Source organism: Muscardinus avellanarius, assembly GCF_963383645.1.
Source record: "Muscardinus avellanarius genome assembly, chromosome: 14".
NCBI lineage: Eukaryota > Metazoa > Chordata > Mammalia > Rodentia > Gliridae > Muscardinus > Muscardinus avellanarius.
The window spans coordinates 86,424,291-86,449,892 of record NC_137800.1 but is presented as its reverse complement, the minus strand read 5'-3'; the positions used below and the strand labels follow the sequence as shown (position 1 = coordinate 86,449,892).

At 50.7% G+C, this 25,602-nt stretch overlaps 2 protein-coding genes across 2 annotated transcripts; one reads left to right on the top strand and one right to left on the bottom strand.

The window, feature by feature from the left end:
• Positions 1 to 233: 233 nt before the first annotated feature.
• Positions 234 to 12,366, bottom strand: LOC308272915 (tripartite motif-containing protein 10-like; the record flags this gene model as incomplete). Its single annotated transcript, XM_080709954.1, is given in 8 exon segments — positions 234 to 257; positions 261 to 775; positions 2,044 to 2,076; positions 5,985 to 6,100; positions 7,082 to 7,104; positions 8,088 to 8,318; positions 9,622 to 9,717; positions 11,935 to 12,366. Coding segments are annotated over 8 exon segments (1,470 nt in total).
• A 651-nt stretch (positions 12,367 to 13,017) lies between these two features.
• On the top strand, positions 13,018 to 24,828 carry TRIM15 (tripartite motif containing 15; the record flags this gene model as incomplete). The annotated part of the gene is made up of 8 exons (XM_080710335.1): positions 13,018 to 13,040; positions 16,057 to 16,690; positions 18,118 to 18,213; positions 18,903 to 19,133; positions 20,444 to 20,466; positions 22,398 to 22,513; positions 23,127 to 23,159; positions 24,788 to 24,828. The coding sequence occupies 8 exons, from the start codon at positions 13,018 to 13,020 to the stop codon at positions 24,826 to 24,828; spliced, it is 1,197 nt and encodes a 398-aa protein (XP_080566461.1).
• Positions 24,829 to 25,602: the final 774 nt, after the last annotated feature.

The window sequence follows — 25,602 nt, the reverse complement described above, 5'->3', positions numbered from 1 at the left end:
CATCTCGCCTTGTCCCTTACCAGCAGGCGCCATCATATCTTCTAAAGAAGTCTTTTTCTTTGGGGAGTAGAGTACTGTCGCCCTAGCTCTATTTTGAAACAAGGCTTGCTAAATCGCTGAGGCCGGACTCGAACCTGCAGCCCTCCTATCTCAGGATTACGGGGGTCTAGGGGACCCAGCCAGGGGGTAAGGGGGATCAAGTCCACACGGGGCCCTGGATCTGAGTCTGGTACTCAGAGGAGGGTAACCGCACCCTCTCAGTAGCTCAGGGAGAAACTGGACCCTCGGCCCCAGAGCCCGAAGAAGGGAAAGACCTCCTGCGCGAAGGACGCGGTGAAGGTGTAGATGTGCTCCTGCGTGGCGGCGTTGGCGAAGGTCACCCAGCCCACCTCGTAGTCCAGACACACCCGCACCTGCCGGGGCTGCTCCCTGAGCGCCAGGCGCGTGGGGAAGGAGCCCAGCGCCGAGACGAAGCCCCAGGCCAGGCGCACGGCCCACACGCCCTCCTCGGGGCGCAGCCGCAGCTCCCCCTTGCGCCGCACGCCCGCCGCCGCCACGCCCAGGGTGCAGCTGCCGCCGGGCGCCAGGTCCACGCGCACCAGCCAGGAGCGCCGGCCGCCCGCGCAGCCCGGCCGCGCCAGCACGCAGGTGGCCCGCTCGAAGCGCTCGGGGCTGTCCGGGGACGTCTGCCATTTGTAGGAGAAGCGAGCCCGCTGCTGGTCCTCGGACAGGAGGAGCTTGGGGTGGGCAGTCTGGGGGTCTAGAGTGACGCGGGCTGCGGGGCAGAAGCAAAGGAGACCAAGATGTCAGCAGACGGGTAACGACCTCCAAGGGCATCGCTTGGGGCCTCGCTAGAAATACGGACTCCTGCATCCGAGCCCGATGCCCAGGGGACGCGTGCTCTCCTTAAAGCCCCAGACGTCTGCCTGGGAGGGTCCACGGCCCTCGTTTGCTCCCTGCTGTTCGCTGGAACTCTGTTCTGCGCCCAGCGGGTGGCTGCTAGCGCCCCCATGGTGGTCCACGCAGCCTCCCCCACACCGCCTCCCACCCTCCAGTCTCTCCAGGAGTTAGGGACTCATTCTCCCCTGCTTTCCCCCAGGGCATAGTGCGCAGCCTTTGCTCCTGGCAGGCTCTCTGGCTCTCCCTCGGGTTACTTACTCAGCCCCAGTAATTTTTGGCACTGGGTAATTTTGAGACTGGCTGACTCTATTTTTTTTTTTTTTTTTTTTTGGTACTGGGGATTGAATCCAAAGGCTTTCTACATCTAAGATACACCTCCAGCCCTGTTTATTTTTTTAAATTTTTGGAACAGGATCTTGCTAGGTTGCTGAGAGTTTTGCTAAATTACTGAGGCTGGCCTTGAACCTGTGATCCTCCTGTATCAATCTCTCAAGTACTGGGATTACAGGAGTGAGCCACTGCGCCCTGTGCCCATTTAAACCATGTGCTCAAAACATACGGATCAGACAATGAGCTTCATGGGGGGGGGCTTTTCTTCATGGCTCTCCCTGGTGTCTTACAAAGACAGTTACACACACACACACACACACACACACACACACACACACACACACACCATCCCTAGTTATCAGTAGGGGATTGGTTCTAGAACCCCTATAGAGACCCAAATCTGCAAATACAACTTCCTGGACCTGTTAAGTCACCTCTAGATAACTTATAAATCATCTCTAGACTAGACAACTTGTAATACCTAATACAAAGTAAGTAATCATTATACTATATTGTTTAGGGAACAATGACAAAAAATAGTTCTGGCCATGTTTAGTCCAGGTACAATTGTTTTCCGAATATGTCCTTTCTGATTGTTGGTTGAATCCAGGGATACAAAGCCTGTGGATACTGAGGGCAAACTGTGTGTGTATACACACACACATGTATATAAGACATACATACACATATCTGTATGTGATGTGTGTGCGTGTGTATGTATGATCGCTGTAGTGCCCAGTGCAGACCCCTGCAAAATCGCCTCTCCTTTGCAGAGACGCCTCCCTCTCTCCCACCCTGATGTAGGCCGCTTACCTGGCTCATAGTCCAACTCAAAGCAGACTTTTTCTGTAAAAAAGAGAATAAAACAAAACGAGATATTTCATTAGTCTCACAACTAGAGAAGAGCCGGTGAGGAGGAGACTGAGGCCCAGAAGACAGAGGGGACAGAGGAGCTGAAAGCTGGATCCTCCAGCCGGAGCTCCTGACCCTGAGCTGCGGCCTCCGAATCGCCAGGGGGTTTGCGAACACACCTGCTTTCAGAGTCAGGTGCTTCTGGATGGGGCTGCAAACTGGCTTTTTGGTGAGGCCCGGGTCCCTCGAGCTGTTTGACAAGGCCCCAGAGAGAGGAGGGCTCCTTGCAGGAGGATAACGAATACTCACATTGACCTTGGTTTGTATTCTGAGTTCTGATTGGATTATTAATCAGTCACAAGATCTGGGTGGTCTCAGTGAGACATGCTGGTTTTTTTTTTTTGTTTTTTTTTTTTTTTTTTTAGTGCTGGGGATGGAACTCAGAGGCTTTCTACCTCTGGGCTGTACTCCTCATAGACCTATTTTATTTGGAAACAGGGTCTCACTAAGTTGCTGAGGAGCCTCACTAAGTAGCTGAGGCTGGCTTCAAACATGTGCGACCCTCTTGTCTCAGCCTCCCAAGTACTGGGATTACAAGCGTGCGCTACCACGCCCGGCAGACATGCTGTTCTTTGCATATGAAGGTGTTACAGGAAAAGGGGTATTAAGAGACCTGGGAATTGCTCAGAAATTCATAGTCTCAAATAGTAAGAACCTGGCTGGCTAGTAGAAACAGAAACAATTACAGTTGATTATAGATGCTGAGTCTTTTGAGGAAAAGCCTGACGTGGTCCCTGCAAAATTTATTGGGCCAGCTTATCTGATCAAAGAGCGTCCATGGCTGCCACTTCAGGGGGCCAGAGCTAATCAATACACGCCCCCCCCCTTTACAGGGATAATAAGGATGGAGAATGGATAGGAAGGGTTAAGGGAAGGGGGCTTGACGTCAGGACTCTGCCGTTCCTACAGAGGGTTGGGCAGGCAGGGACCCCCTTGGTGCCTGCTCTCCAAAGCACGCAAGGGTTCTCTTGGTAAACAACTTAATAGGTATTATAGAAAATTAGGTGTAGGCGTTGTATTTTGGAGAAATAGAATAAGTTCAGTGTGGGTTTGGTGGTTGAGTCAGAATAAGTTAATAGAATACCTAGTGGTCAAAATGGCAGATAAAATTAGCAGTTCATTGTAGAAGTGGTGATAGTAAGTTTAGCAGTTAAGAGAGAGGATAGGATAAAATTCAGTTAAAGTTTATCATGTGTGACGTAGAGCAGTAGTAAGTTTTGTAGGTCACCTCATTAAAAATTAATAAAAAACAAAACCAAAAATAACAGGCAGTCTCAACATATGCCTGCTACGTAGAATTCAGTTTAATGAAAAACAATGTACGTATAATATGGTTTTGAAAAACTAAATGAAAAACAAAATCCATATGATGTGGCTTGCTGTAATTTGTCAGATTCATGTATAAATAAAGTATATTCTAGGCACAGGCAGAGATGCCTTCCTCCTGCTACTAAGCACGGCGTCTCTCATTCCTCAATTTCGCCGACCTACATCTCCTTCAAGACCCCTGGACTGGCCAGTGCTGGGCCCCAGCAGCTTTTTTTTTTTTTTTTTTTTTTTTTCAGTTCTTGGGATAGAACCCAGGGACATTCTACCTCTGCGCGACACCCCAAGCCCTATTTTATATTTTATTTATTTATTTTTGCGGAACTGAAGATGGAACCCAGGAGCATTCTACCTCTGAGCTACACCTCCAGCCCTATTTTTTATTCTTTTATTTTGAAACAGGGTCACACTGAGTTGCAAAGGGCCTCACTATGGTAGCTGAGGCTGGCCACAAACCTGTGATCCTCCTGTCTGAGCCTCAAAAGAGCTGGGACTACAAGTGTGCACCACCGCACCCCACTTATATTTTATTTTCCAGACAGGGTCTCACTGGGTTGCTGAGGGCCTCAGGAAGTGGCGGAGGCTGGCCGCGAACCCGTGACCCTCCTGATGCTGCTGATCTCGAGCCTCGCACTGAGACCCGGTACCCCTGGTCTAAGCGGGCAGGGACCATGTCTGCTCTGCTTATCTCTGTGTCTGCAGAGCCCAGAATATAGTAGCTCCTCAGTAAATACCCGTTTAATGACTAGACAAGTGGGTTCATTTATTTACTGTCTGCTTAGAGATAGTTTTGGGGAAGTGAAACGTCAGTGTTTGATTAAATTTCCTTATGGCCAGTTCCTGGGGAGTATTGATAAGGAGAGGACTTATGAGAAAAGGCCTTCTAGGGAGACGCTTTTGCTGATGAGTCATTGGGAAACAGATGGCTTCGTCCATGATGTCATAGTTGGGGGGGCAGAAAACAACATTTCCTTCTTGACTTCCATTTTATTTACTTATTTATTTATTTGTGGTACTGGGGATGGAACCCAGGGGCATTCTACCTCTGAGCTATATACTCAGCCCTATTTTTTATTCTTTATTTTGAAACAGGGTCTCACTGAGCTGCAAAGGGCCTCACTAAGTAGCTGAGGCTGTCTGTGAACCGCCATCCTCCTGTCTCAGCCTCCCAGATGCTGGGATGACATTGACTCTCATTTTAAACTCTCCTCACCCTCCCCTACCACCACTCCTGTTCCAGAAAAGGGTGGGAACTGTTCCTACCAGGGAAGCCCAGCCAGAGAGCCACACCCACGGAGGGAGGCTGAGTCAGCGGGAGGGAAAAGGGTAAGTGCTGGCGCTGATGAGCAAGGGCCGCAGCGGAAACTGGCCATATATTACACACGCTGCTGCGAAGGTTCCGGTCATTGAGAATGAGGGTTGTCATTAGCCATTTCTCTTTTGGAGTGCTTAATGCCAACTGATCAAATCTGTATACTTAATTTTCAAATCAGTTGAAATTTTTCAGGAATTTTATTTTTATTTTTTAATATTTTTATTGGTGCATGCAGTCATACATCTTAATGGGATGCAAGATGGTGGGGACATCCGTGCACTCATCACCCAGTGGGCAATCTTCACTTTGAATCTCTCTATCTCTCTTCCTTGTCACATCAGAGGCGTAGACCTTCCTCCCTCCCTCCCTTCCTTCTTTCCTTTTCTTCCCTTCTCTTCCCTTCCTTTCCTCTCTTTCTTTCTTCCTTTCTTTCACTGTGGTCGAACCCAGGGGCCTTCTACTTCTAGGCTCTACCCACAGCCCTTTTAAAATTTTATTTATTTATTTATTTATTTATTTATTTATTTACTTACTTTTGTGGCTCTGGGGATGGAACCCAGTGCCATTCTACCTCCGAGCTACACCCCCAGCCCTATTTTTTCTTCTTTATTTTGAACAGGGTCTCACTGGGCTCACTAAGTAGCTGAGGCTGTCCAGGACCCGCGATCCTCCTGTCTCAGCCTCCCAAGTACTGGGATTACAAGCGTGCACCACCATGTTCGGCTCTCATTTTTTTAAAATCTGAAACAGTGTCTCACGAAGTTGCTGAAAGTCTTGCTAAGTTGTTGAGGCCGCCTCCAACCTGCAATCCTCCTGTCCCAGCTGCCCAAGTACTGGGATTTCAGGCATGGGCCACCCTCGGCCAAATTTTCTAAAGAGCTGCAAACCAGGCTTGGTGGATCATGTTTGGGAGACTGAGACAAGAGGATCACAGGTCCACAGCCAGCCTTAAGACCCTGTTTCAAAAAAAAAAAAAAAAATAGAATAGGGCTGGAGGTGTAGCTCAGAGGTAGAAGGTGTACACGCATGCGCGTGTGTGTACACGCACATGCACACACACGTCTGCAAATAAGAAAGTCAAGGCACTGAAAAGGCATAAGCCTCATCAAAATTCACTGCTGTTTTGGGAGTGGGGTGTGGGGCCACTGCTAAACCCAGGCTTCATGCCCACCTCTGCCGTGGAGGCCCCGAGCCCTCTTACCCAGAAACGTCTTCATCTCCCTCTGCAGCGGGAGGGCCTGCTGGGGGAAGTCGCGAATCCTCTGGCCCAGCTCTGGGGACACAGCCTCTGGTTTGCGGCACTTTCTGGTCTCGCATCTAGGGACACAGAAACGGTGGGGCCTGGGGATTCCCACGGACATACGTCATCTAGCACATACGTCATCTAGCGGGGAACCGCTCAGATACGCGAGGGTGTGTGTCTACAGCTGCCCGTGGGTACGTGCAAGTTTACAGTGAATGTTTTCCGTGTGTGTGTGTGTGTGTGTGTGTGTGTGTGTGTTACTAGGGATTGAACCCAAAAGTGTTATACCTCTGAGCTACAATCCCAGCCTTATTTTTTTATTATTATTATTATTATTATTAGTAGTAGTAGTAGTAGTAGTAGTTGTTGTTGTTGTTGTTGTTGTTTTTGTTGAAGTGGAGATGGAACCCAGGGGCATTCTACCTCTGGGCTACACCCAGCCCTACTTTTTTATTCTTTTTTTTTTTTTTTTTTTTTTACGGTGGTACTGGGTTCCTGGAAGCCCTTCTACCTCCAGGCTACACTCCCAGACCTATTTTATATTTTTTGAAACAGGGTCTCTTAAACCAGCGTGGCTGGCTAAGAACCAGCGCGATCCTCCTGTCTCAGCCTCCCAAGCGCAGGGATTATAAGCGTGCGCCACCACGCCCGGCTTATTCTTTATTTTGAAACAGCTTTTCACTGAGTTGCAAAGGACCTCACTAAGTAGCTGAGTCTGTCTGCAATCCCGGATTCTCCTCTCTCAGCCTCCCAGATGCTGGGATTACAAGCATACGCCACCACGCCCCGCTATCCCAGCCTTATTCTATGTTTTATTTTGAAACAGAGTCTCACTAAGTTGTGGAGGGCCTCGCTAAGTTGCTGGGGCTGGCCTTGAACCTGTGATCCTCCTGTCTCCGCCTCCCAAATACTGGGATCACAGGTGTGCGCCATGACACCTGGCTTTGATATATTCCTTATTGTGAGACTGTTGTATATTTTATGGCAATAACTAGGCATGCGGTGCATGTATAGGTGTTTATGTGGAAAAAGAGAAGAGAAGCGATACTGCTTACCTTATCAGAGTGCTTCTGATATCCTAGGAGAGAGAGAGAGAGAGAGAGAGAGAGAGAGAGAGAGAGAGAGAGAGAGAGGGAGAGAGAGAGAGCGGGGATTCAGCCTCCAGTTTTTCTTATTCAGCCTCCTTATTTCCTTATAACTACAAAAGACAAAATGTCACATTCCTAGCTCTGTACAGAAAAAGGCCACCAGACTCAGAGGCGCAGAGTGTTGGGGTTTACCAGGCTTTGGGGGTCAGAGCCCGAGGCCTTTATGTTATAGACCTAGATGGTGAAATGACCCGTCCCTGCTGGCCAGAGACAATGATGTGTACGTTGCACAGAAAGATCTGATTCTCAGCCCCCAAAGCAGGCTGCCTTCCTGATGTTTGATTGGAATCCCAATATCTTTTCTTTTGTTCAAGGAAGTGAAATAAACCAGGAAGAACCTTCTGGCTGATGGGAGGGGCATTCAGGTTATAATGAATGGTTTTGCCATGCATGGCGCCACATGCCTGGAATCCCGGGACTTGGGAGACTAAGACAGCGGGATTGTAGGTTGCAGGCTAGCCTCTGCAGCTTGGTGGGACCCTGTTTAAAAAAAAAAAAAAAAAAAAAAAAAAAAAAAAGCCAGGCGTGGTGGCACATGCTTGTAATCCCAGCATTTGGGAGGCTGAGACAGGGGGATGGTGGTTCGTGAACAGCCTCAGCTACTTAGTGAGGCCCTCTGCAACTCAGTGAGACCCTGTTTTAAAATAAAGAATAAAAAATAGGGCTGGAGATGTAGCTGGAGGTAGAATGCCCCTGGGTTCCATCCCCAATACAAATAAATAAATAAATAAATAAATTCTGGGGGTGTAGCTTGGATACAGAATGCCTCTGTGTTCAGTCTTGGTATAAAAAATAAAGAATGGTTTGCACTGGAAACAGCACCTGGCATTTGCATTTGTCTGCAGAGTCTCCATGCTTTTAATTAATAATTAATTAATTAATTAATTAAATTTGTTTATTTTTCGGGCCTCACCGTCAGGAGCTCCCTCGCCGGCCTCTCGTACTTCTCCTCCAGCTCTTCGATCAGGGCGCTAAACCGGCAGATCTCTCCAGCAACCAGGGAATCGAACTCTTCCTGTTGCTTCAAGATGTCCCCGTCCAGCCGCTCCAGTTGCTCCAGGAGGAGGCTCTGCTGTCCCTCCAGGAACTGGCTCAGATGCGCAAACTCGGAAATCACCTGTTGTCTCTTTGTGGCCACCTGGGTCTGCGGAGGCAGGACGAGAACCAAGGAGGGTGGGCTCCTCCTCCCTTCCCCCCTCCTTCTCCTTTCTTTCTCTCTCTCTCTCTCTCTCTCTCTTTTTTTTCCATCCCATCTCTCTCTTGGCCTGAATCCACACCCTCCAAGGCTTGGTGGTAAAATCATAACCCGGCCCCTGCAGCCCTGCCACCTCCCTGGTCCCCGAGACAGACTCCTTTCTGTCTGCCATCCTATTTCTGGGAGCTGGACCGCCCTGCCCTGCCTCGACACCGTCTGCTGGAACTCTGGAAGGCTCGGGGCTCAGAAGAGGCAGTAGGGACCCCTGGCCCCATCGTGTGTGTGTGTGTGTGTGTGTGTGTGTGTGTGTGTGTGTGTGTGAGTGTGTGTGTGGTGCTGGAGATGGAACCCAGGGTCATTCTACCTCTGAGCTACAGCCTTATTTTTTATTCTTTTTTTTTTTTCGGTAGTACTGGGGTTCCTGGAAACCCTTCTACCTCTGGGCCACACTCCCAGACACCTATTATATATATTATTTGGAAACAGGGTCTCTTAAGCCAGCGCGGCTGGCTTCGAACCTGCGTGATCCTCCTGTCTCTGCCTCCCAAGCACGGGGATTACAAGTGTGTGACACCACGCCCGGCTTCTTTCCTTCCTTCCTTCCTTCTTCCTTCCTTCCTTCCTTCCTTCCTTCCTTCCTTCCTTCCTTTCTTTTTTTAAATTTTTTTGCGAGTCTGGGGATGGATTCAACCTCCGAGCTGCAGCCTCCACCCTGTTTTTTCTTCTTTATTTTGAAACCAGGTCTCACTGAGTTGCAGAGGGCCTCACTAAGTAGCTGAGGCTGTCTGCGAACCGCGATCCTCTGGTCTCAGTTTCCCACATGCTGGGATGACAAGCGTGAGCCATCACACCCAGCTATTCTTTATTTTTGAAACAGAGTCTCGCTGAGTTGTGGAGGGCCTCACTAAGTAGCTGAGGCCTTCCGCGAACCCCGATCCTCCGGTCTCAGCCTCCTGCCGCCACACCGGCTTTAGCCTCCCTCTGACAGGAAGCGCGCGGTGGTGCCAGCACTGAACCACTCTGCGAACGCGAGCTCACCGCGTCTGTGCAGCAATTCCGGGGGGGGGGGCTTTTTCATCTTCATTTTACAGAAAGGAAGCCCAAGTCAGAGAGTTGCTGCGGTCGTGCAGTTAGTCAGCGCCAGGATTCAAACTCAGAGCCGCTTCAAAGCCCTGTGCTGTGTTGCCCTGGTTTTGGGGGAGACGCTGGACTCTGAGGAAGGGGAGAGGCCTGGGGACGGGTGAGCACCTACCAGGAGGACTTGTATCCTTTTATTTTCTCTTGACTGGATCTCTTGAATCTCTTCTCTCTCTTTTCTTAGACACGTGAGACACTTCTGTATTTGTTCCTGAAGCGAAGCATAAAGTACTACGATGGAAAATGTGGCTTATTAATCCCCACCCAACCCTCTGCCCCCAGGAATGAGGCGCCCCAGGAGAGGAGTCTGCTCTTGGCTGGCGTGCCCGAGCCTCCGGCACCCACTGCTCACTCTCTTTGGGTCTTGTTCCTCTTGCTCTGCGCAAGAGGCAATGGGGTGGAGCCCAGGGGCATTCTACCTCCAAGCTGTACTCCCAGCCCTATTTTTTATTCTTTACTTTGAAACCGGGTCTCACTGAGTTTCAAAGGGCCTCACTAAGTAGCTGAGGCTGTCCTCGAACCCTGATCCTCCTGTCTCAGCCTCCCAACTATTTTCTCCCCTGCATCTGATAAGCAGCCTCTAGGATCTCTCCTGATGTGCTTCAAACTTGACCTGCCATTCACTAAAATGATTCCAGAGTTTTGACACATGCCAGAGGGAACACGCACAAATAACAGCCCTCTCTTTTTATTGGACTTTGTTATCTACATAGGATTCCAGCGAGGAGAAAAAATTGGGGTAATGCAGAAAAAAATTGATGAATTGTTTTAAATATTGTTTGTTCTAGAACAGAGTTAGGAACAGGTTTACACACACATGTCCATATATTTATGTTAAAATACATTAAAAGAGTTGGGGTATAACTGCAGGTACATTTTTTTTATGTTTTTTTCTGTACTGGGGGTGGAACCCAGAGGTTTTCTACCTCCGGGCTATACTCCCAGACCTATTTTATATTTTATTTGGAAACAGGTCTCACTAAATTGCTAAGAGCCTCACTAAGTAGCTGAGGCTGGCTTTGAACCTGTGTGATCCTCCTGTCTCAGCCTCCCAAGCGTGGGGATTACAAACGTGCGCCACCACGCCCAGCTGCAGGTACATTTTAATGCAATGTAAAAACTACATTAAAAGAGTTGGAGGTGAGCCGGGTGTGGTGGCACACACTTGTAATCTCAGCATTTGGGAGGCTGAGACAGGAGGATCATGGTTCTTGGACAGCCTCAGTTATTTAGTGGGGCCCTCTGCAACTCAGTGAAACCTTGTTTCAAAATAAAGAATAAGAGCTGGGCTTGACTGTGCATGCTTGTAATCCCAGCATTTGGGAGGCTGAGAACAGAGGATCGGGATTTGCCCAAGCCTCAGCTACTTAATGAGGCCCTGTTTCAAAATAAAGAATAAAAAATAGGGCAGGGGATGTAGCTTGGAGATCAAATGCCCCTGGGTTCCATCCCCAAAACCGCAAAAAAAAAAAAAAAAAAAAAAACAACAACCCCACAAAAAAAAAAAAAAAGAATAAAAAATTGGGCTGTGGGTGTTGCTCAGAGGTAGAATACCTCTGGGTTCCATCCCCAGGATCGCAAAAAAAAAAAAAAAAAAAAAAAAAAAAAAAAAAAGAAGTAGAATGCTGAATGCCCCTGGGTTCAATCCCTACTACCAAAATTAATGATGATGATGATGATGATGATGATGAGGAGGAGGAGGAGGAGGAGGAGAAGAAGAAGAAGAAGAAGAAGAAGAAGGAGAAGGAGAAGGAGAAGGAGAAGGAGAAGGAGAAGGAGAAGGAGAAGGAGAAGGAGAAGGAGAAGGAGAAGGAGAAGAAGAAGAAGGAGAAGGAAGGAGAAGAAAAAAAACAGGGCTGGGAATGATGCCCCTGGGTTCAATTTCCAGTACTACACACTAAAAGATAAAGAACTCTCACCACTAACTAACTAAGACATCCATATCCACAAATACACACTTGTACTAAAACATCAACAACTAAACCCAGCACCTCCCATTTAAGACAGATAAAATTGCATACCACATATAATGACCCAACGTGTATAAATGTAAACGAATTCATTCACAAACACAGAAAGTTCCACTTACACACTCCCAGGCCTACTCAGACCCCCACCCGACGTCACCCTGTAAACACGCAGACATCAACACACGTGCACACTGTCTGTACAGTTATCCCGTCAAACGCCAGCCTCTCACACACCTGACCACGACGTGGCAGCCCTCACCTTGCCCAGCTCCTAGTAGCCGTGCTCCGCAAGTCAACAACCCAGAACATCCATCCGCTAAGTCACAAACCTCTGCTTTCCCCGGGGCCTGGGCACATCAGTAGGGAGAGAGAACTTGCCCGGGGGTGGCCCCGTCGCCCTCACCTCTGCTGACTCCTCTTGTCCCATCCTGCCCGGCCTGGGCCGCCCCCTCTCCTACCCTGTAGGGCCCCGCGGCATCCTCCAGGAAGCGGATGGTGTGCGCCCCGTGGGCCCCGGCCTCCCGGCACACCACACACAGCTGCGCCTCGTCGTCCTCACAGAAGAAGTAGACCTTCTCGCCGTGCTCCCCGCAGACGTCCTCCTCCTCGGGGCCGCGCGTGGCCACCAGCTTGAGGCGCTCGATGTTCTCCACCACGTTGGCCAGCTGCCAGTTGGGCCTGAAGCTCCCGGGGCGGAAGGGCTCCTTGCAGAGCGGGCAGGCCAGGGCCTCCTCGGCCTCGGGGCCCGGGACCTCGCAGTAGCGCGTGAGGCAGCCGCGACAGAAGTTGTGGCCGCAGTCGATGGTGACCGGCTCCCTCAGGGTGCCCTGGCAGATGGGGCAGTTGACCTCGTCCACCAGGCTGGTCACAGAGGCCGCGGCGGCGGCCATGCTCGGTGCTGCTGGGCCGGGTCACCCGGAGAGCGATGTCTGAGACTCACAACATACACTCACACACCACGTGTGCGCAGGGCCGCACACACGCATGGTTGCACACGCTCGGCTAGGCCCCCGTGAGCATCTTTGCTGTGGGATCCCTCTCTCCTGCTCTCTCAGGAGTAGCCATGCACCTGCCGTCAGCAGAGATGCAGAAATGGCAGTGCAGAGGGCCCGAGGGGCTCGCAGCTCTGCAGAGACAGCCTCAGGCCTCTAGACCAGCGCCCACGGCCCCGGCTCCCGTTCCTTCCCATCCACCCAGAGACACTCTCCCTAGAGGGAGAGCGCGGGCATCTCAGCCGCCCACTGGCGAAAGAGATGCGTCTTCTCTGGGGGGTGCAGGAGGGAGACCAGGTCCCCGGGCGGTGATGTTACCTCAGCCTCTGTGTGCGACCGGCTGTCTCCAGGGAGATTGGAGGTATCAGCCAGCCCAGGGCTGCCAGTCTGCGGGCGGGGAGCGTGGGGACCCAGATAAGGTCCTTGTGCTTGGGTGTACGCGGCACAGGCGGCTTCACTGGCAATGCCTCAACCGCCTGCCACAGGCTTCAGAATCTACTCTGCGTGGGGGAGGGGGAAGGAAAACAGGCAGGCCTGCGCGGCTTTAGGATGACTCTACATCTCACACTGATGTAAGCACTTGAAACAGACACAGCGTCGTATTTATTCCACCTGTCTGCTACCTGTGCAGGTAGGCTCTCCCCTTTGTAAAGCAGAAAGCTGGGGCTGAGCCTGGTTCCCTCGGCTTGTAGCAAGGCCACGGTTTGTAGTCAGCGGTGTGGTTTCCAAGCAATGCTGTCCAACAGAAATACAATGCAATGGCTGGCCGTGGAGCACACACCAAATCCCAGTACTTAGGAGGCCGAGACAGGAGGATTGCAGGTTAGGGAGGCAATTTAGGGAGGTCCTTTGCAACTTAGGGAGACCCTGTTTCAAAATAAAAAAAATTAAATAGGGCTGGGGGCGTAGCTCAGCGGTGGAAGGTCCCTGGGTTCTATCTCCAGTGCCCCCCCCACATACATAAAATTAAAAAATTAAAAATAGCCGGGCGTGGTGGCGCACGCTTGTAATCCCCCGCGCTTGGGAGGCAGAGACAGGAGGATCGCGCAGGTTCAAAGCCAGCCGCGCACGCTGGCTTAGGAGATGCTGTTTCCAAATAAAAAGGTAAAAATAGGTCTGGGAGTGTAGCCCGGAGGTAGAAGGGCTTCCAGGAACCCCAGTACCACCAAAAAAAATAATAATAATAAAAATAAAATCAAGCTAGGAGTATAGCTTGGAAGTAGAATGCCCCTGGGTACAATCTCAAGCACCACAAAATAAATAAATAAATAAATAAATAAATAAATAAATAAATAAAAAGCTTCAGGTGTAGCTTGGAGATAGAATGCCCTTGGGTTCAGTCCCTAGTACAAAATAGAAAAGAAATACAATGCATGCCATGCACGCAATTTAAAACTTTCTAGTGCTCATTTAAAAAGTAAACAGAGTGGGGCGTGGTGGTGCATGCCTGTAATCCCAGCACTTGGGAGGCTGAGATAGGAGGATAGCAGGTTCGCAGCCAGCCTCAGCAACTTAGTGAGACTCTCAGCAACCTGGTGAGACCCCGTTTCCAAATAAGAAATAAAATCGGGCTAGAGATGTAGCTCAGAGATAGAATGCCTCTGGATTCAATCCCCAGTTCCAAAAAAAGTAAACAGAAACATAAAATTAATTTCTGTGTGTAGGGGGCTGAGGATTGAATCTAGGGGCATTTTACCTCCAAGCTACACCCCAGCCCTTTTTATCTTTTATTTGAAAACAGGGTCTCAGATGCTGAAAGTCTCACCAGAATGCTGAAGTTACCGTCAAATCTGCAATCCTGTCTCAGCCTCCCAAGTGCTAGGATTGCAGGCGTGTGCTTTGGCCATGAAATTACTTTTTTTTTTTTTTTTTTTTGGTGGTGGTACTGGAAGCCCTTCTACCTCCCCCCAGACCTATTTTATCCTTTTTTTTTTTTTCTGAAACAGGGTCTCTAAAGCCAGTGAGGCTAGCTTCGAACCTGTGTTATCCTCCTGTCTCTGCCTCCCAAGCGCAGGGATTACAAGCGTGTGCCACCATGCCCGGCATGAAATTACTTTTAATGACATGTCTTATTTAGCCCAATATGTCCCAAATATCATGATTTCAATATGTCATCAGTACAACGCACTGGTAATGAGATAGCTTGCATTTCTTTTATTTACACTAAGTCTTTGAAACCCAAACCCAGGATGCATTTGGCTCACCCAGCAATCTCCATGCTCTTGGGTGCTTGGTAGCCACAGGTGGCCGGCAGCTCAAGTACTGGACAGGGCGGCTCCAGGGCTGCGCTCCTCCGAGCAAGGTGTGCAGGCGGGGGAGGGGAGGGGATGTACAAAGTAGCAGGGGTGGGAAAGGAGCGAACAAGGGTGCTGGGGGCCCATTCAGTGGGAGAATGGAAGAGGGCCTGGTTTAATCCTCAGATGCAGGAAAGTGGGGACACTCAGCTGGCTGCTTGAGCATTTTTTTTTTTTTTTCAGTAATGGGGATGGAACCCAGGGGCTTTGTACCTCCGAGCTACACTCCCAGCCCTAGTTTTTAGTATTTTTTTTTTTTTGAAATAGGTCTCACTGAGTTCTGAAAGGCCTCGCTAAGTAGCTGAGGCTGTCTGTGAACCACGATCCTCCGGTCTCAGCCTCCCAAATGCTGGGATTACAAGCCTGAGCCACCACGCCCGGGGCTTCGCTGCTTGATCTTTGTGTTGACTTAGAATGCAGAAAGAGCAGGACTTAGAGCCTGGAGACTGGGCCTGGAGGCTGTCACTGTTACCTTCCTGTTTTATCTCCTCTGAAAATGAAAGTAACAAGCCCTGTCCCAAAGGGTTGTTATCTGAAAAATCAGTCGACCTGACTCTTAATAATAGGAAAATAGTCAAACCTAGGCGAATGTGGCAAAATCTGCTTCTCTCTTTGACTCATTGAGTTTTCTAGTTTGTGTATCAATCAATCATTTATATTTCAGTTTCCTGCCTTTTCCCACTGGCAGTGAAAATCAAGGCAGCCCAGGCCTGTACAAATCCCAGTACTTGGAGGTTGAGACAGGAGGATTCAAGGTTTGCAGCCAGCCTCAGCAACTGAGCAAGGCTGGCAACTTATTGAGAGCCTGTTTCAAATTAATAAATAAATAAATTAAATAAATAAATATAGAAATAAACTTAAATACCCGGCTGTGGTGGTGCATGCTTGTAACCCCAGTACTTAGGAGGCTGAGACAGGAGGATTGCAGGATCACAGTTAGGCTCAGCTACTTAGTGAGGTTCTGTTTCAAAATAAAGAATAAAAAATAAAAAATAGGGCTGAGGGGTAGCTCAGAGGTAGAATGCCCCTGGGTACCATCTCCAGTACGGGGAAAAAAAAAAAAATCCAGTGCTATCCACACTCCGGGGGGCTGGTGGTGCTCAGTGGTGGGGGATTCAGGGGTACAGGACACAGCAGCGGCAGATGAGCTGCAGACAGGCGCGGGAGGGGAGCCGGGAGTGGGCCTGCGGCCTGAGCAGAGTCCCCGGAGTCTGGGGAGTCGGTCACCTCCCGTCCCAGCCTGGACTTTGCCGCCTCAGGGCACAGGTTTATGGCCCACCTGTTCCTCCGCCAGGAAGCGGCTCCTCCCAGCTCTCCCCGCCCTGCAGGTGGATTCCGGGAACCGCATCTCCCGTGGCCTCCGGGTGCGCTCTGCTCCCACCCCGGCGCAGGTGCTGCAGCCAGGCCGCTGGAGTTTGGACCCGCTTCGCCGCTGGGCTGGGAGCAGGAGGCGGGCCAGGTGCTTCCCTTGTCGCCGGACATTCCTGCCTTCTCTCTCAGCCTTCCTCTCCCTGGGTGAGGCCTTTAAAAGCGACCCTCGCGTGGGCAGAGGCCGAGGCCAGCGCGTGATGCCCGCCACCCCCTGCCCGCCCTGTCCCGCCTGCCAGGGGCCCCCGCGGGATGCGGTGACCGCCGCCTGCGGACACGCCTGCTGCCGGCCCTGCCTCCCCCGGCCTGCGCACATGGGGGCCCGGTCCTCGGGCAGGGTGCTGCTGTGCCCGATGTGCCAGGAGGAGCCGCAGGCCTCGGGCCCCCCGGCCCCGGTGCCCCTGGGCCCCCTGGGGGAGACCTACTGCCAGGAGCACGGCGAGAAGGTCTACTACCTGTGCCAGAAGGACGCCGAGCTGCTCTGCGTGTTCTGCCGCGAGGGACCCGTCCACCAGGCGCACACTGTGGGCATCCTGGACGAGGCCCTCCGGCCCTACCGGGTAAGGAGCGCGCAGGGCCTGTAATCCCAGCACTTGGGAGGCTGAGACAGGAGGATGGTGGGTCACGGACAGCCTCAGCTACTTAGTGAGGCCCTTTGCAGCTCAGTGAGACCCTGTTTCAAAATAAAGAATAAAAAATAAGGCTGGGGGTGTCACTCAAAGGTAGAATGCCCCTGGGTTCCATCCCCAGTACCACACACACAAAAATTTTTTTTTAAGGGCTGGGGTGCAGGGCATGGTAGCTCACGCTTGTAATCCCAGTGCTTGGGAGGCTGAGACAGGAGGATCCCAAGTTCAAAGCCAGCCTCAGCATCTTAGCGAGGCTTTCAGCAACCTAGTGAGACCCTGTTTCCAAATAAGAAATAAAATTGGGCCAGGCATGCTGGCGCATGCTCGTAGTCCCAGAGCTTGGGAGGCTGAGACAGGAGGATGGCAGGCTTGAGGCCAAACTCAGCTCCTTAGTGGGGTCCTTGCAACTTAGTGAGACCCTGTTGCAAAATAAGGAATAGAAAATAAGGCTGGGGGTGTAGCTTGGAGGTAGAATGCCTCTGGGTTTCATCCCCAGTACCACACACAAAAAATTAAGTTGTGCTGGGGAGGTCAATTTCCAGTACTAAATATATCTATGTATAAATATATATGAATATATAAATATATATGCATACATATGAATGTATATGCACTAGAGTAAAAATGTCCCATTGATAGTGAAGGCAAAAGGAAAAAATATATAATTGTCTTACAATTTGAAAGGCCATTATTGCCGGGCGTGGTGGCACATGCTTGTAATCTCAGCATTCAAGAGACTGAAACAGGAGGATCGCAGGTTCACAGACAGCCTCAGCTACTTAGTGAGGCCCTTTGCAACTCAGTGAGACCCTGTTTCAAAATAAGGAATAAAAAATAGGGCTGGGGGTGTAGCTCGGAGGTAGAATGCTCCTGGGTTCCATCCCCAGTACCACAATAAATAAGAAAATAGCCATTATAGCTGGGCGCAGTGGCGCACGCCTTTAATCCCAGTATTTCAGAGGCTGAGACAGGAGGATCACAGATTCCAGGAAAGCCTAAACAATTTAATGAGACTCTGTTTCAAAAAAAAAAAAAAATTAGGCTGGGGGTGTAGCTGAGAGGTAGAGTGCCCTGGGCTCCAATCCCAGGTCTACAAAGCAAGTCAGTACAGCCTCCTGCGGCAGAGCCCTCTCCAATCTCCAAAAGCCCACGCCACTACTGCATTGTCTACCTTCTAATCGCTGGGGACGGACTCCTGCCCTACATGGCCATCTCTTTAGGGACAAGGACCGAGCCTCTGTCACCGCCGAGTCCCCTCAGCATCAGCACTGTGCCGGGGACGTGCGCGGCTGGCGATATTTGTGAGCTGAATTGTTATTGATCGAGCCACTTCCTTCTGCCCCTTCTCCTCCGTACAGGATCGTCTCAAAAGTCGGCTGGAAGCTCTGAGCTCGGAGAGGGACAAGATGGAAGATGACAAGTGTCGAGAAGACCAGAAGCTCCAGGTGCTTCTGGTAAAGCCACTCCCCTCCCCACGGCCACCGGCTTCTCTTTTTCTTCCTTCTTTCTTTTCCTTCTCCTCCTCCTCCTCCTCCTCCTCCTCCTCCTCCTCCTCCTCCTCCTCCTCTTCTTCTTCCTCTTCTTCTTCTTCTTCTTCTTCTCCTCCTCCTCCTCCTCCTCCTCCTCCTCCTCCTCCTCCTCCTCCTTTTTTTCCTCTTTTCGTGGTACTGGGGATGGAACCCAGGGACATTCGACCTCCAAGCTACACCCCAGCCCTATTTTTTATTCTTTATTTTGAAACAGGGTCTCACTAAGTTGCAGAGGGCCTCACTGAGTGGCTGAGGCTGGCTGTGAATCCAGATCCTCCTGTCTCAGCCTTTCAAATGCTGGGATTACAAGCAAGAGCTGCCATGCCCAGCTAACCCCAGGCCTTTGTTTTGAAACAGAATCTCACTAAGTTGCTGAGGCTGGCCTCAAACCTATAACCCGCCTGTTTCAGCCTCCCAAGTACTGGGATTACAAGCCTGTGCCACCATACCCATGTCAGACCTCTCTGCCTCCATCATCCTATAATTGGAGGGAGAAGTCCTGGAACTGCTTACTCTCTATTTCTCTCAATCTATTATAAATACATGGACGATCCTTCTGGAAGCCAGCTCGGAGATCCACGCCCTAATCCCATCCATCTTTCTATCCCTGGCAGACGCAGATTGAAACCAAGAAACAACAGGTAGACACGGCCTTCGAGAGGCTCCAGCAAGTGCTGGGGGAGCAGCGGCATCTCCTGCTGGCCAGGCTGGGGGAGCTGGAGCAGCAGGTCTGGACGGAGAGGGACAAATACATCAGCAAGGTCTCCGAGGAGGTCGCCCGGCTGGGAGTCCAGGTCGCGGAGCTGCAGGAGAAGTGTGGGCAGCCGGCAAGTGAGCTTCTGCAAGTGAGAGCTGCAGAAGGGGCGCCATGTCGTGGGCGGGAGATGCAGGAGAGAGACAGGAAAGGGAAGCGGACGTTATCTCTTAACGGAGGGGGGTGTCTGGTCCCCTAGTCCAGAGGCTGGGACAATTTAGTGAGACCCTCAGCAACTTATCAAGACCCTGTTTAAAAAAAAATAAAAATAGAAAGGTCAGGGAGTGTAGCTCGGAGGTAGAATGCCCCTGGGTTCAATCTGCAGTACCAAGAGAAAAAAGAAAAAAGGGCTGGGAATGTAACTTGGCGGTAGAATATGCCTGGGTTCAATCCCTAGTACCAAAGAGATTTTAGGGTCAGATAGTCTTGGGTTTGCTTGTTGGTACTTTTAATTTTATCATTTGAGCAAGTCTCTTAACCTTTCTATGCCTGGGTATAAATGGTAGCACTTCCTCCACGGGGCTGTTGCAAACATGATAAGAAACAATCCCTGTGGAAGGCCCAGGATGGGCCCTGGCTCACAGGGAGAGCTCTGGAAACGGTGTTTGTTGTGGTTATCAAGGCCCTGTTTCATTATAAGGACCAGCTGGGAACTGGAGGCTGGCCCCTGCTCCTCTGTATCCTCTGTATCTACTCCTATCTCTCCCCCTCTCCACCCGGGGCATTCTGCCTCTGAGCTACACCCCCAGCCCTACTTTTATTTTGAACAGGCTGGTCCCTGCTCTCTGCCATTCCTCTCTCTCTCTCTCTCTCTCTCTCTCTCTCTCTCTCTCTCTCTCTCTCTCTCTCTCTCTCTCTGGATTGAACCCAGGGGCATTCTACCTCCAAGCTACACTTCCATCCCCCCTTTTTTCCCCTGCGGTATTGAGGCTGTCAGCAAACCACGATCCTCTGGTCTCAGCCTCCCGAATGCTGTGATTACAAGTGTGGGCCAGCACGCCTGGCTCTCCATGCCTATTTTTATTTTGTAACAGGGTCTCACTAGGTTGCTGAGGCTGTCCTTGAACCTTTGATCCTCCTGTCTCAGCCTCTTGGGTACTGGGATTACAGGCCTGCGCCACCACCTCCGGCTTCTCCACTGTCTCTTAATCTTTGGAGGCAGAACTCACCCTCAGGATGAGGTGGAGACAGAACAATTAGCACAGAAGGCTTGACAACAAAGTCCACATTAGCAAAGAAACATGATGTAACAGGACAGTTTAATGAGTAGGTAATTAAGGAGATACCCCTCTCTGGGGGAGGAGCGTTTGAGCGGATATTTTAAAGCAGAAAGGACATACAGAATCTCTGGGGGGGAGCACAGGTGGAAACTAAGAGCATGTTCTTGTCTTTCTCTTGTAGGATGCCAGAGGCAGCCCCAGCAGGTAGGACCCGCTGCCTCCTTTGTGTGCGTCTCCAGACACTGCCGCCACCTCCCCCTGGTGGACAGCCCCCCCCCCCAGCAAAAGCTCGACAAATGCAAGCACTATTCACGCACTGACAGCCCCAACTCACTAAAGGATCACCTTTGGCCAGGCATGGTGGCACACACCTGTAATCCCAGTACCTGGGAGGTGGAGACAGGAGGATTGCAGGTTCAAGGCCAGCCTCAGCAATTTAGTGAGACCCTTTTTCCAAATAAAATATAAAATAGGTCCAGGAGTGTAGCCTGAAGATAGAAGGTCCCAGGGTTCCACCCCCAGTACCACAAAAATAAAATAAAATAAAATAAAATAAAATAAAATAAAAATAAAACAACAACAACAAAAAGGGCTGCGGGTAGCATAGCACCCCTGGGTTCAATAGAAAGAGAGAGAGAGAAAAGAGAGAAGAAAGGAGGGAGGGAGGGAAAAGGAAGGGAGAAAAAAGAAAAGGAAAGAAAGGTTCACACACACACATATATGTATATATGTATATATGTGTATATATGTATATATATGTTATATATACACACATATTATATATATATATATATATATATATATATATATATATATATATATATTTTTTTTTTTTTTTTTCTTGCGGTACTGGGGATGGAACCCAGGGACATTCTATCTCCGAGCTACACACCCAGCCCTATATTTTATTCTTTATTTTGAAACAGGGCCTCACTAAGTAGCTGAGGCTGGCCGGGAACCACGATCCTCCTGTCTCAGCCTCCCGAATGCTGGCATTACTAGCTGCGCCCCGCTCCGGCTCTGTATGAGCCTTTCTTCCCCCCTGCCCCTGCATCAGCAATCTCTGCTCAGAGAAGCGGGGCCTTGCTGACCAGGGGACGCCTGTCACTTGCCGCGTGCGCCTGCACCGGGGCAGAGGCGATGACCCAGGTGCCCACGAGTCAGGCAGAGTCTCCAGACACACTTCGCAGCCTGTCAGAGACGGGTCCCAAGGGCCTCGGAGCGGCTGAGGCCCAGCGAGGGCAGGGCTCGCACAAGGTCGCACAGCCAGTGGCTGACTAGCCGGACTGCGCTGGGACCAGAATATATCTTTCCTTCCATCTCCCGTCTTCTTTCCTCCTAACCTCTTTCCCTTTATTTTTTATTATTTTTTGATGCCACTTCTTTATTGATTAAAGCGGGAGCCCTTTTCCCTTGATAAAGGATCAGTACACAGTTTATGGCCGGTTTTCAGATGGCACCGCACTGCCCTCTAGAGGCCAATAGGGGTAATGATCCCTCCTGTTTCAGCCCTGACATCCCCCAGTCTCGCTACTCTTCTCTTCTCCTCTCTTCTCTCTCTTCTCTTCTCCTCTCCTCCCTTCCCTTTCCTTCCCTTCTCTTCCCTCTCTCCCCCTTGCTCCAGGTACTTAGTGAGGCCCTTTGCAACTCACTGAGACCCTGTTTCAAAATAAAAAAAAATAATAAAAATAGTGCTGGGGTGTAACTCGGAGGTAGAATGCCCCTGGGTTCATTCCCTGCTACCTCGAAACAAACAAACAAATAAATAAACAAGGTCTCACTAAGTTGCTGAGGCCACCCTCAAACCTGAGATTCTCCTGTCCCAGCCTCCCCAGTACTGAGATTAAAAGCCTGTGCCACGACCCCCCCCACACACACACATTCTCTTAAAGAGCCACCTCTCCCATTCCGGAGAAGCAGTTACCATGATTAGCTCCGTTAGGCCTGACTGAAAGGCCGCGGCTTTGGTAATGATACATTTCGAGCCAAGGGGAAGAAGTGATGCTAAACCCAATTATTCAACAGAGGCAGGAAGACCGTCCTGCCGTCCTGCCGCGTGATTGGCGGTCCCCCTTGATTAGCCTCACACCAGCCCTTTTGGAATTTGGACCTAACCTGTTGCAACCTGTCTGCAGGTGTGAGCCGAGGCCTTTCGGGAGCCCAGAGGTCATTTCTCCTGACCTTGCCAAGAAGATCCGCGACCTTCACAGGAAAATACTCCCCCTCCCAGAGATGATGAGGACGTTTTCAGGTGAAAGGGGAGGGGCTGTGACACGGCCTCCCCGCTAGTTGCCCTTCTGCTTCCCCCCAAACTCCATCTTTCCCACCTCCAAAACCTGGCTCAGGCCGGGCATGGTGGCATAGGCCTGTCATCCCAGTACTTGGGAGGCTGGGACAGGAGGCTCACAGGCTCGAGGCCAGCCTCAGCAACTTAGTGAGACCCCCCACAACCTAGTGAGACCCTGTTTTAAGATAAAAAGTAAAATAGGGCTAGGGGTTTGGCTCAGAGGTAGAATGCCCCTGGGTTCAATTTCCAGTACAGAGAGAGAGAGAGAGAGAAGGGGAGAGAGAGAGAGAGAAGGGGAGAGAGAGCACGTGAGCACACACGCCAGCGGGCTCAAGGTCTTCCTTCCCCACACCTTCCCGTGGTGACCCCAGCCCACCCCCGGGGCCTCCCGATCTCTCCTCCCCTCCCCGAGGCCGGGCACTGGCCTGAAGGCCGAGGAGTGCGCCCATCTCTCCCACTGGACCCCCGCAGAAGCCCGTCTTCTGACCCTGTCCCCACCAAGCAGCCAGGCCGCCCTGCCCTTGGGTGCCTGTAAGAAACACTGAGTCACGGATCTTCCTGTCTCTGCTTCCTGCAGAAAACTTGGTGCTTCACCTGGAAACCGATTCAGGTAACGTCTAGAGGCTGGGGACGGGTCCGCTCCTGTTCCTCACTCCCTCCATGGCCGCACACAGAGCGAGCCTCCTGCAGCCCGGTTGCTGGGCTTCTCTGGTCTCGCTCTTGGCTAGGGGACACTGGACAGGTTATAATGAAGCCTCCTCACCCCACAGTCTCTTCATCTATAAAATGGAAATAATACTGATAATACCTTAAAAACAATGTAAGTAGCTTGTGGATTAAGTAACTGAATCCAGAGAACTTAGTTTAGTACCTGGTACATAGTAAATATCCAATTAATGTTACTTGTACAGATATTATTCATTCAAAACTATTTATCAAGTTGTTGGTTTTTGTGGGGCATTTGTTAGAGTCTCTGTAGATTTAAACACTATTGTACAATCTTCAAAAGATATCATTTACGTGTGTGTGTGTGTGTGTGTGTGTGTGCGTTACTAGAGATTGAGGTGAGGGGCATTCTATATCCAAGCTACTTGCCCAGCCCCCCTTATTTTTTGCAGTACTGGGGATGCAACCCAGGGCCATTCGACCTCCAAGCTACACCCCCAGCCCTATTTTTATTCTTTATTTTGAAACCGGGTTTCACTGAGTTGCAAAGATCCTCACTAAGTAGCTGAGGCTGTCTGTGAACCGAGGTCCTCCTGCCTCAGCCTCCCAAGTGCTGGGATGACAAGCGTGCCCACCACGCCCGGCTTTGTTTTTTGATTTTGAAACAAGGAAGGCCTCACTAGGAGAGTCTCGCTCCATTGCTGAGGCTGATCCTCCTGTCACAGCCTTCCAAGGACTGGGATTACAGGTGTGGCGGGTGCGTTTATTCATTAAGTTGATGCTTAATTTAGAAATGGTCTCTGCAAGCATCACCTCATTATAGATTGGTGTTTCTTAATAAGAATTGATCACTGCACAATAATAATAATTAATGTGTAGAGAGATCACCCAAGGATATTTTTTAAAATGCAAATTTTGAAGCCGGGCATGGTGGCGCACGCTTGTAATCCCTGCGCTTGAAAGGCTGAGACAGGAGGATCGCACAGGTTCGAAGCCAGCCTCGGCTACTAAGTGAGACCCTGTTTTCAAATAAAATATATTTAAAAAAATAGGTCTGGGAGTATAGCCTGGAGGTAGAAAGTCTCTGGGTTCCACCCCCAGTACCACCAAAGCAAACAAACAAACAAACAAACAAACCTGCAATTTTTGGCTTAGTTAGCATGGGATGGGGCCCAAGGTACCGTTTCTAACAAGCTCCAGGCAATGCTACTGCTACCCAGGGAACAGCTGTGAAATTTAGAGAAGCGAGCACTGCCCTTCAGCAGGTAGAGGACCTGCCTTGATCTGTGCTCATGGAGCAGAAGGGGGACTGAGGTTGACAGAGGTTGGCTAATGGCAGGCCGTTATTCTGCCTTCAGCCCTGTTGATTTCCGTACTCCATTTATCTCTCTATCTCTAACTATCTATCATCTGTCTCTGTACTGGGGATTGAACCCTTTTGTACCTCTGAGCCGCACCCCATCCCTATTTTATATTTTATTTTTTGAAACAGGATCTCCCTAAATTGCGAAGGCTGGCCTCGAACCTGCGATCTTCCCGTCTCAGCCTCCCCATGCGCTCTCCTTCCTCTAGGACTGGTCACTCTGGACCCTCAGACAGCCAGCGGGAGCTGATGCTTTCGGAGGCCAGGAGGTCAGTGAGGTTCAGGCGGAAGAAGCGGCCCAGGAGGCGATGTGGAGGAGCTTGGCCTGAGCCCCGGGAGGGTCTGGCCGCGATCCTGTCGGCAGCAGTGCTGGGCCAGCACCTGCCCGGACACCGCCCTGTGACCAGCCAGACCCTGCACCCTGGACCACGAGGCGGGTGGGCCACCCTCCTGGACGCAGACACTGTCTTCACCTTCTCCAGCAGGGTCTTCCCTTTGTGGTGTGGAAAAAAGGTTCCTGCCTTAACTTTGAAAGGCTGAGGTGGAGCCACCCAGCTCTGGCTGCACATCTGCAGTCTAGAACCGTGGCCGGTCGCTGTCCTCATCCTCCCTCCGGATGGAGAATCGGAGGCAGGCTCCATTGTCCTAGGACAGACAGCCAAGCCAAGTGTGTGTGTGTGTGTGTGTGTGTGTGTGTGTGTGTGTGTGTGTGTGTGTGTTAAACCCAGGGGCGTTCTACCTCCAAACTGCACCCCCAGCCCTTTTTATTTTATGTTTTTATCTGGAAACAGGGTCTCACTAAGTTGCTGAGGGTCTTAACTAAGTTGCTGGGAGAACCTGTGATCCTCCTGTCTCAGCTTCCCAAATCCTGGAATTGCAGGCACGCACCGCTGTGCCCATTGAAGTCAAATTTTAAAAGGTTCAAAACAATTGTCGTGGGAAAGCCAGGACTTCATCTGGCCTGCAGTAATCTCTGCAGCGGGCTTCTTATTTCGACACACATCTCGAGATGCCTCCGCCCTCA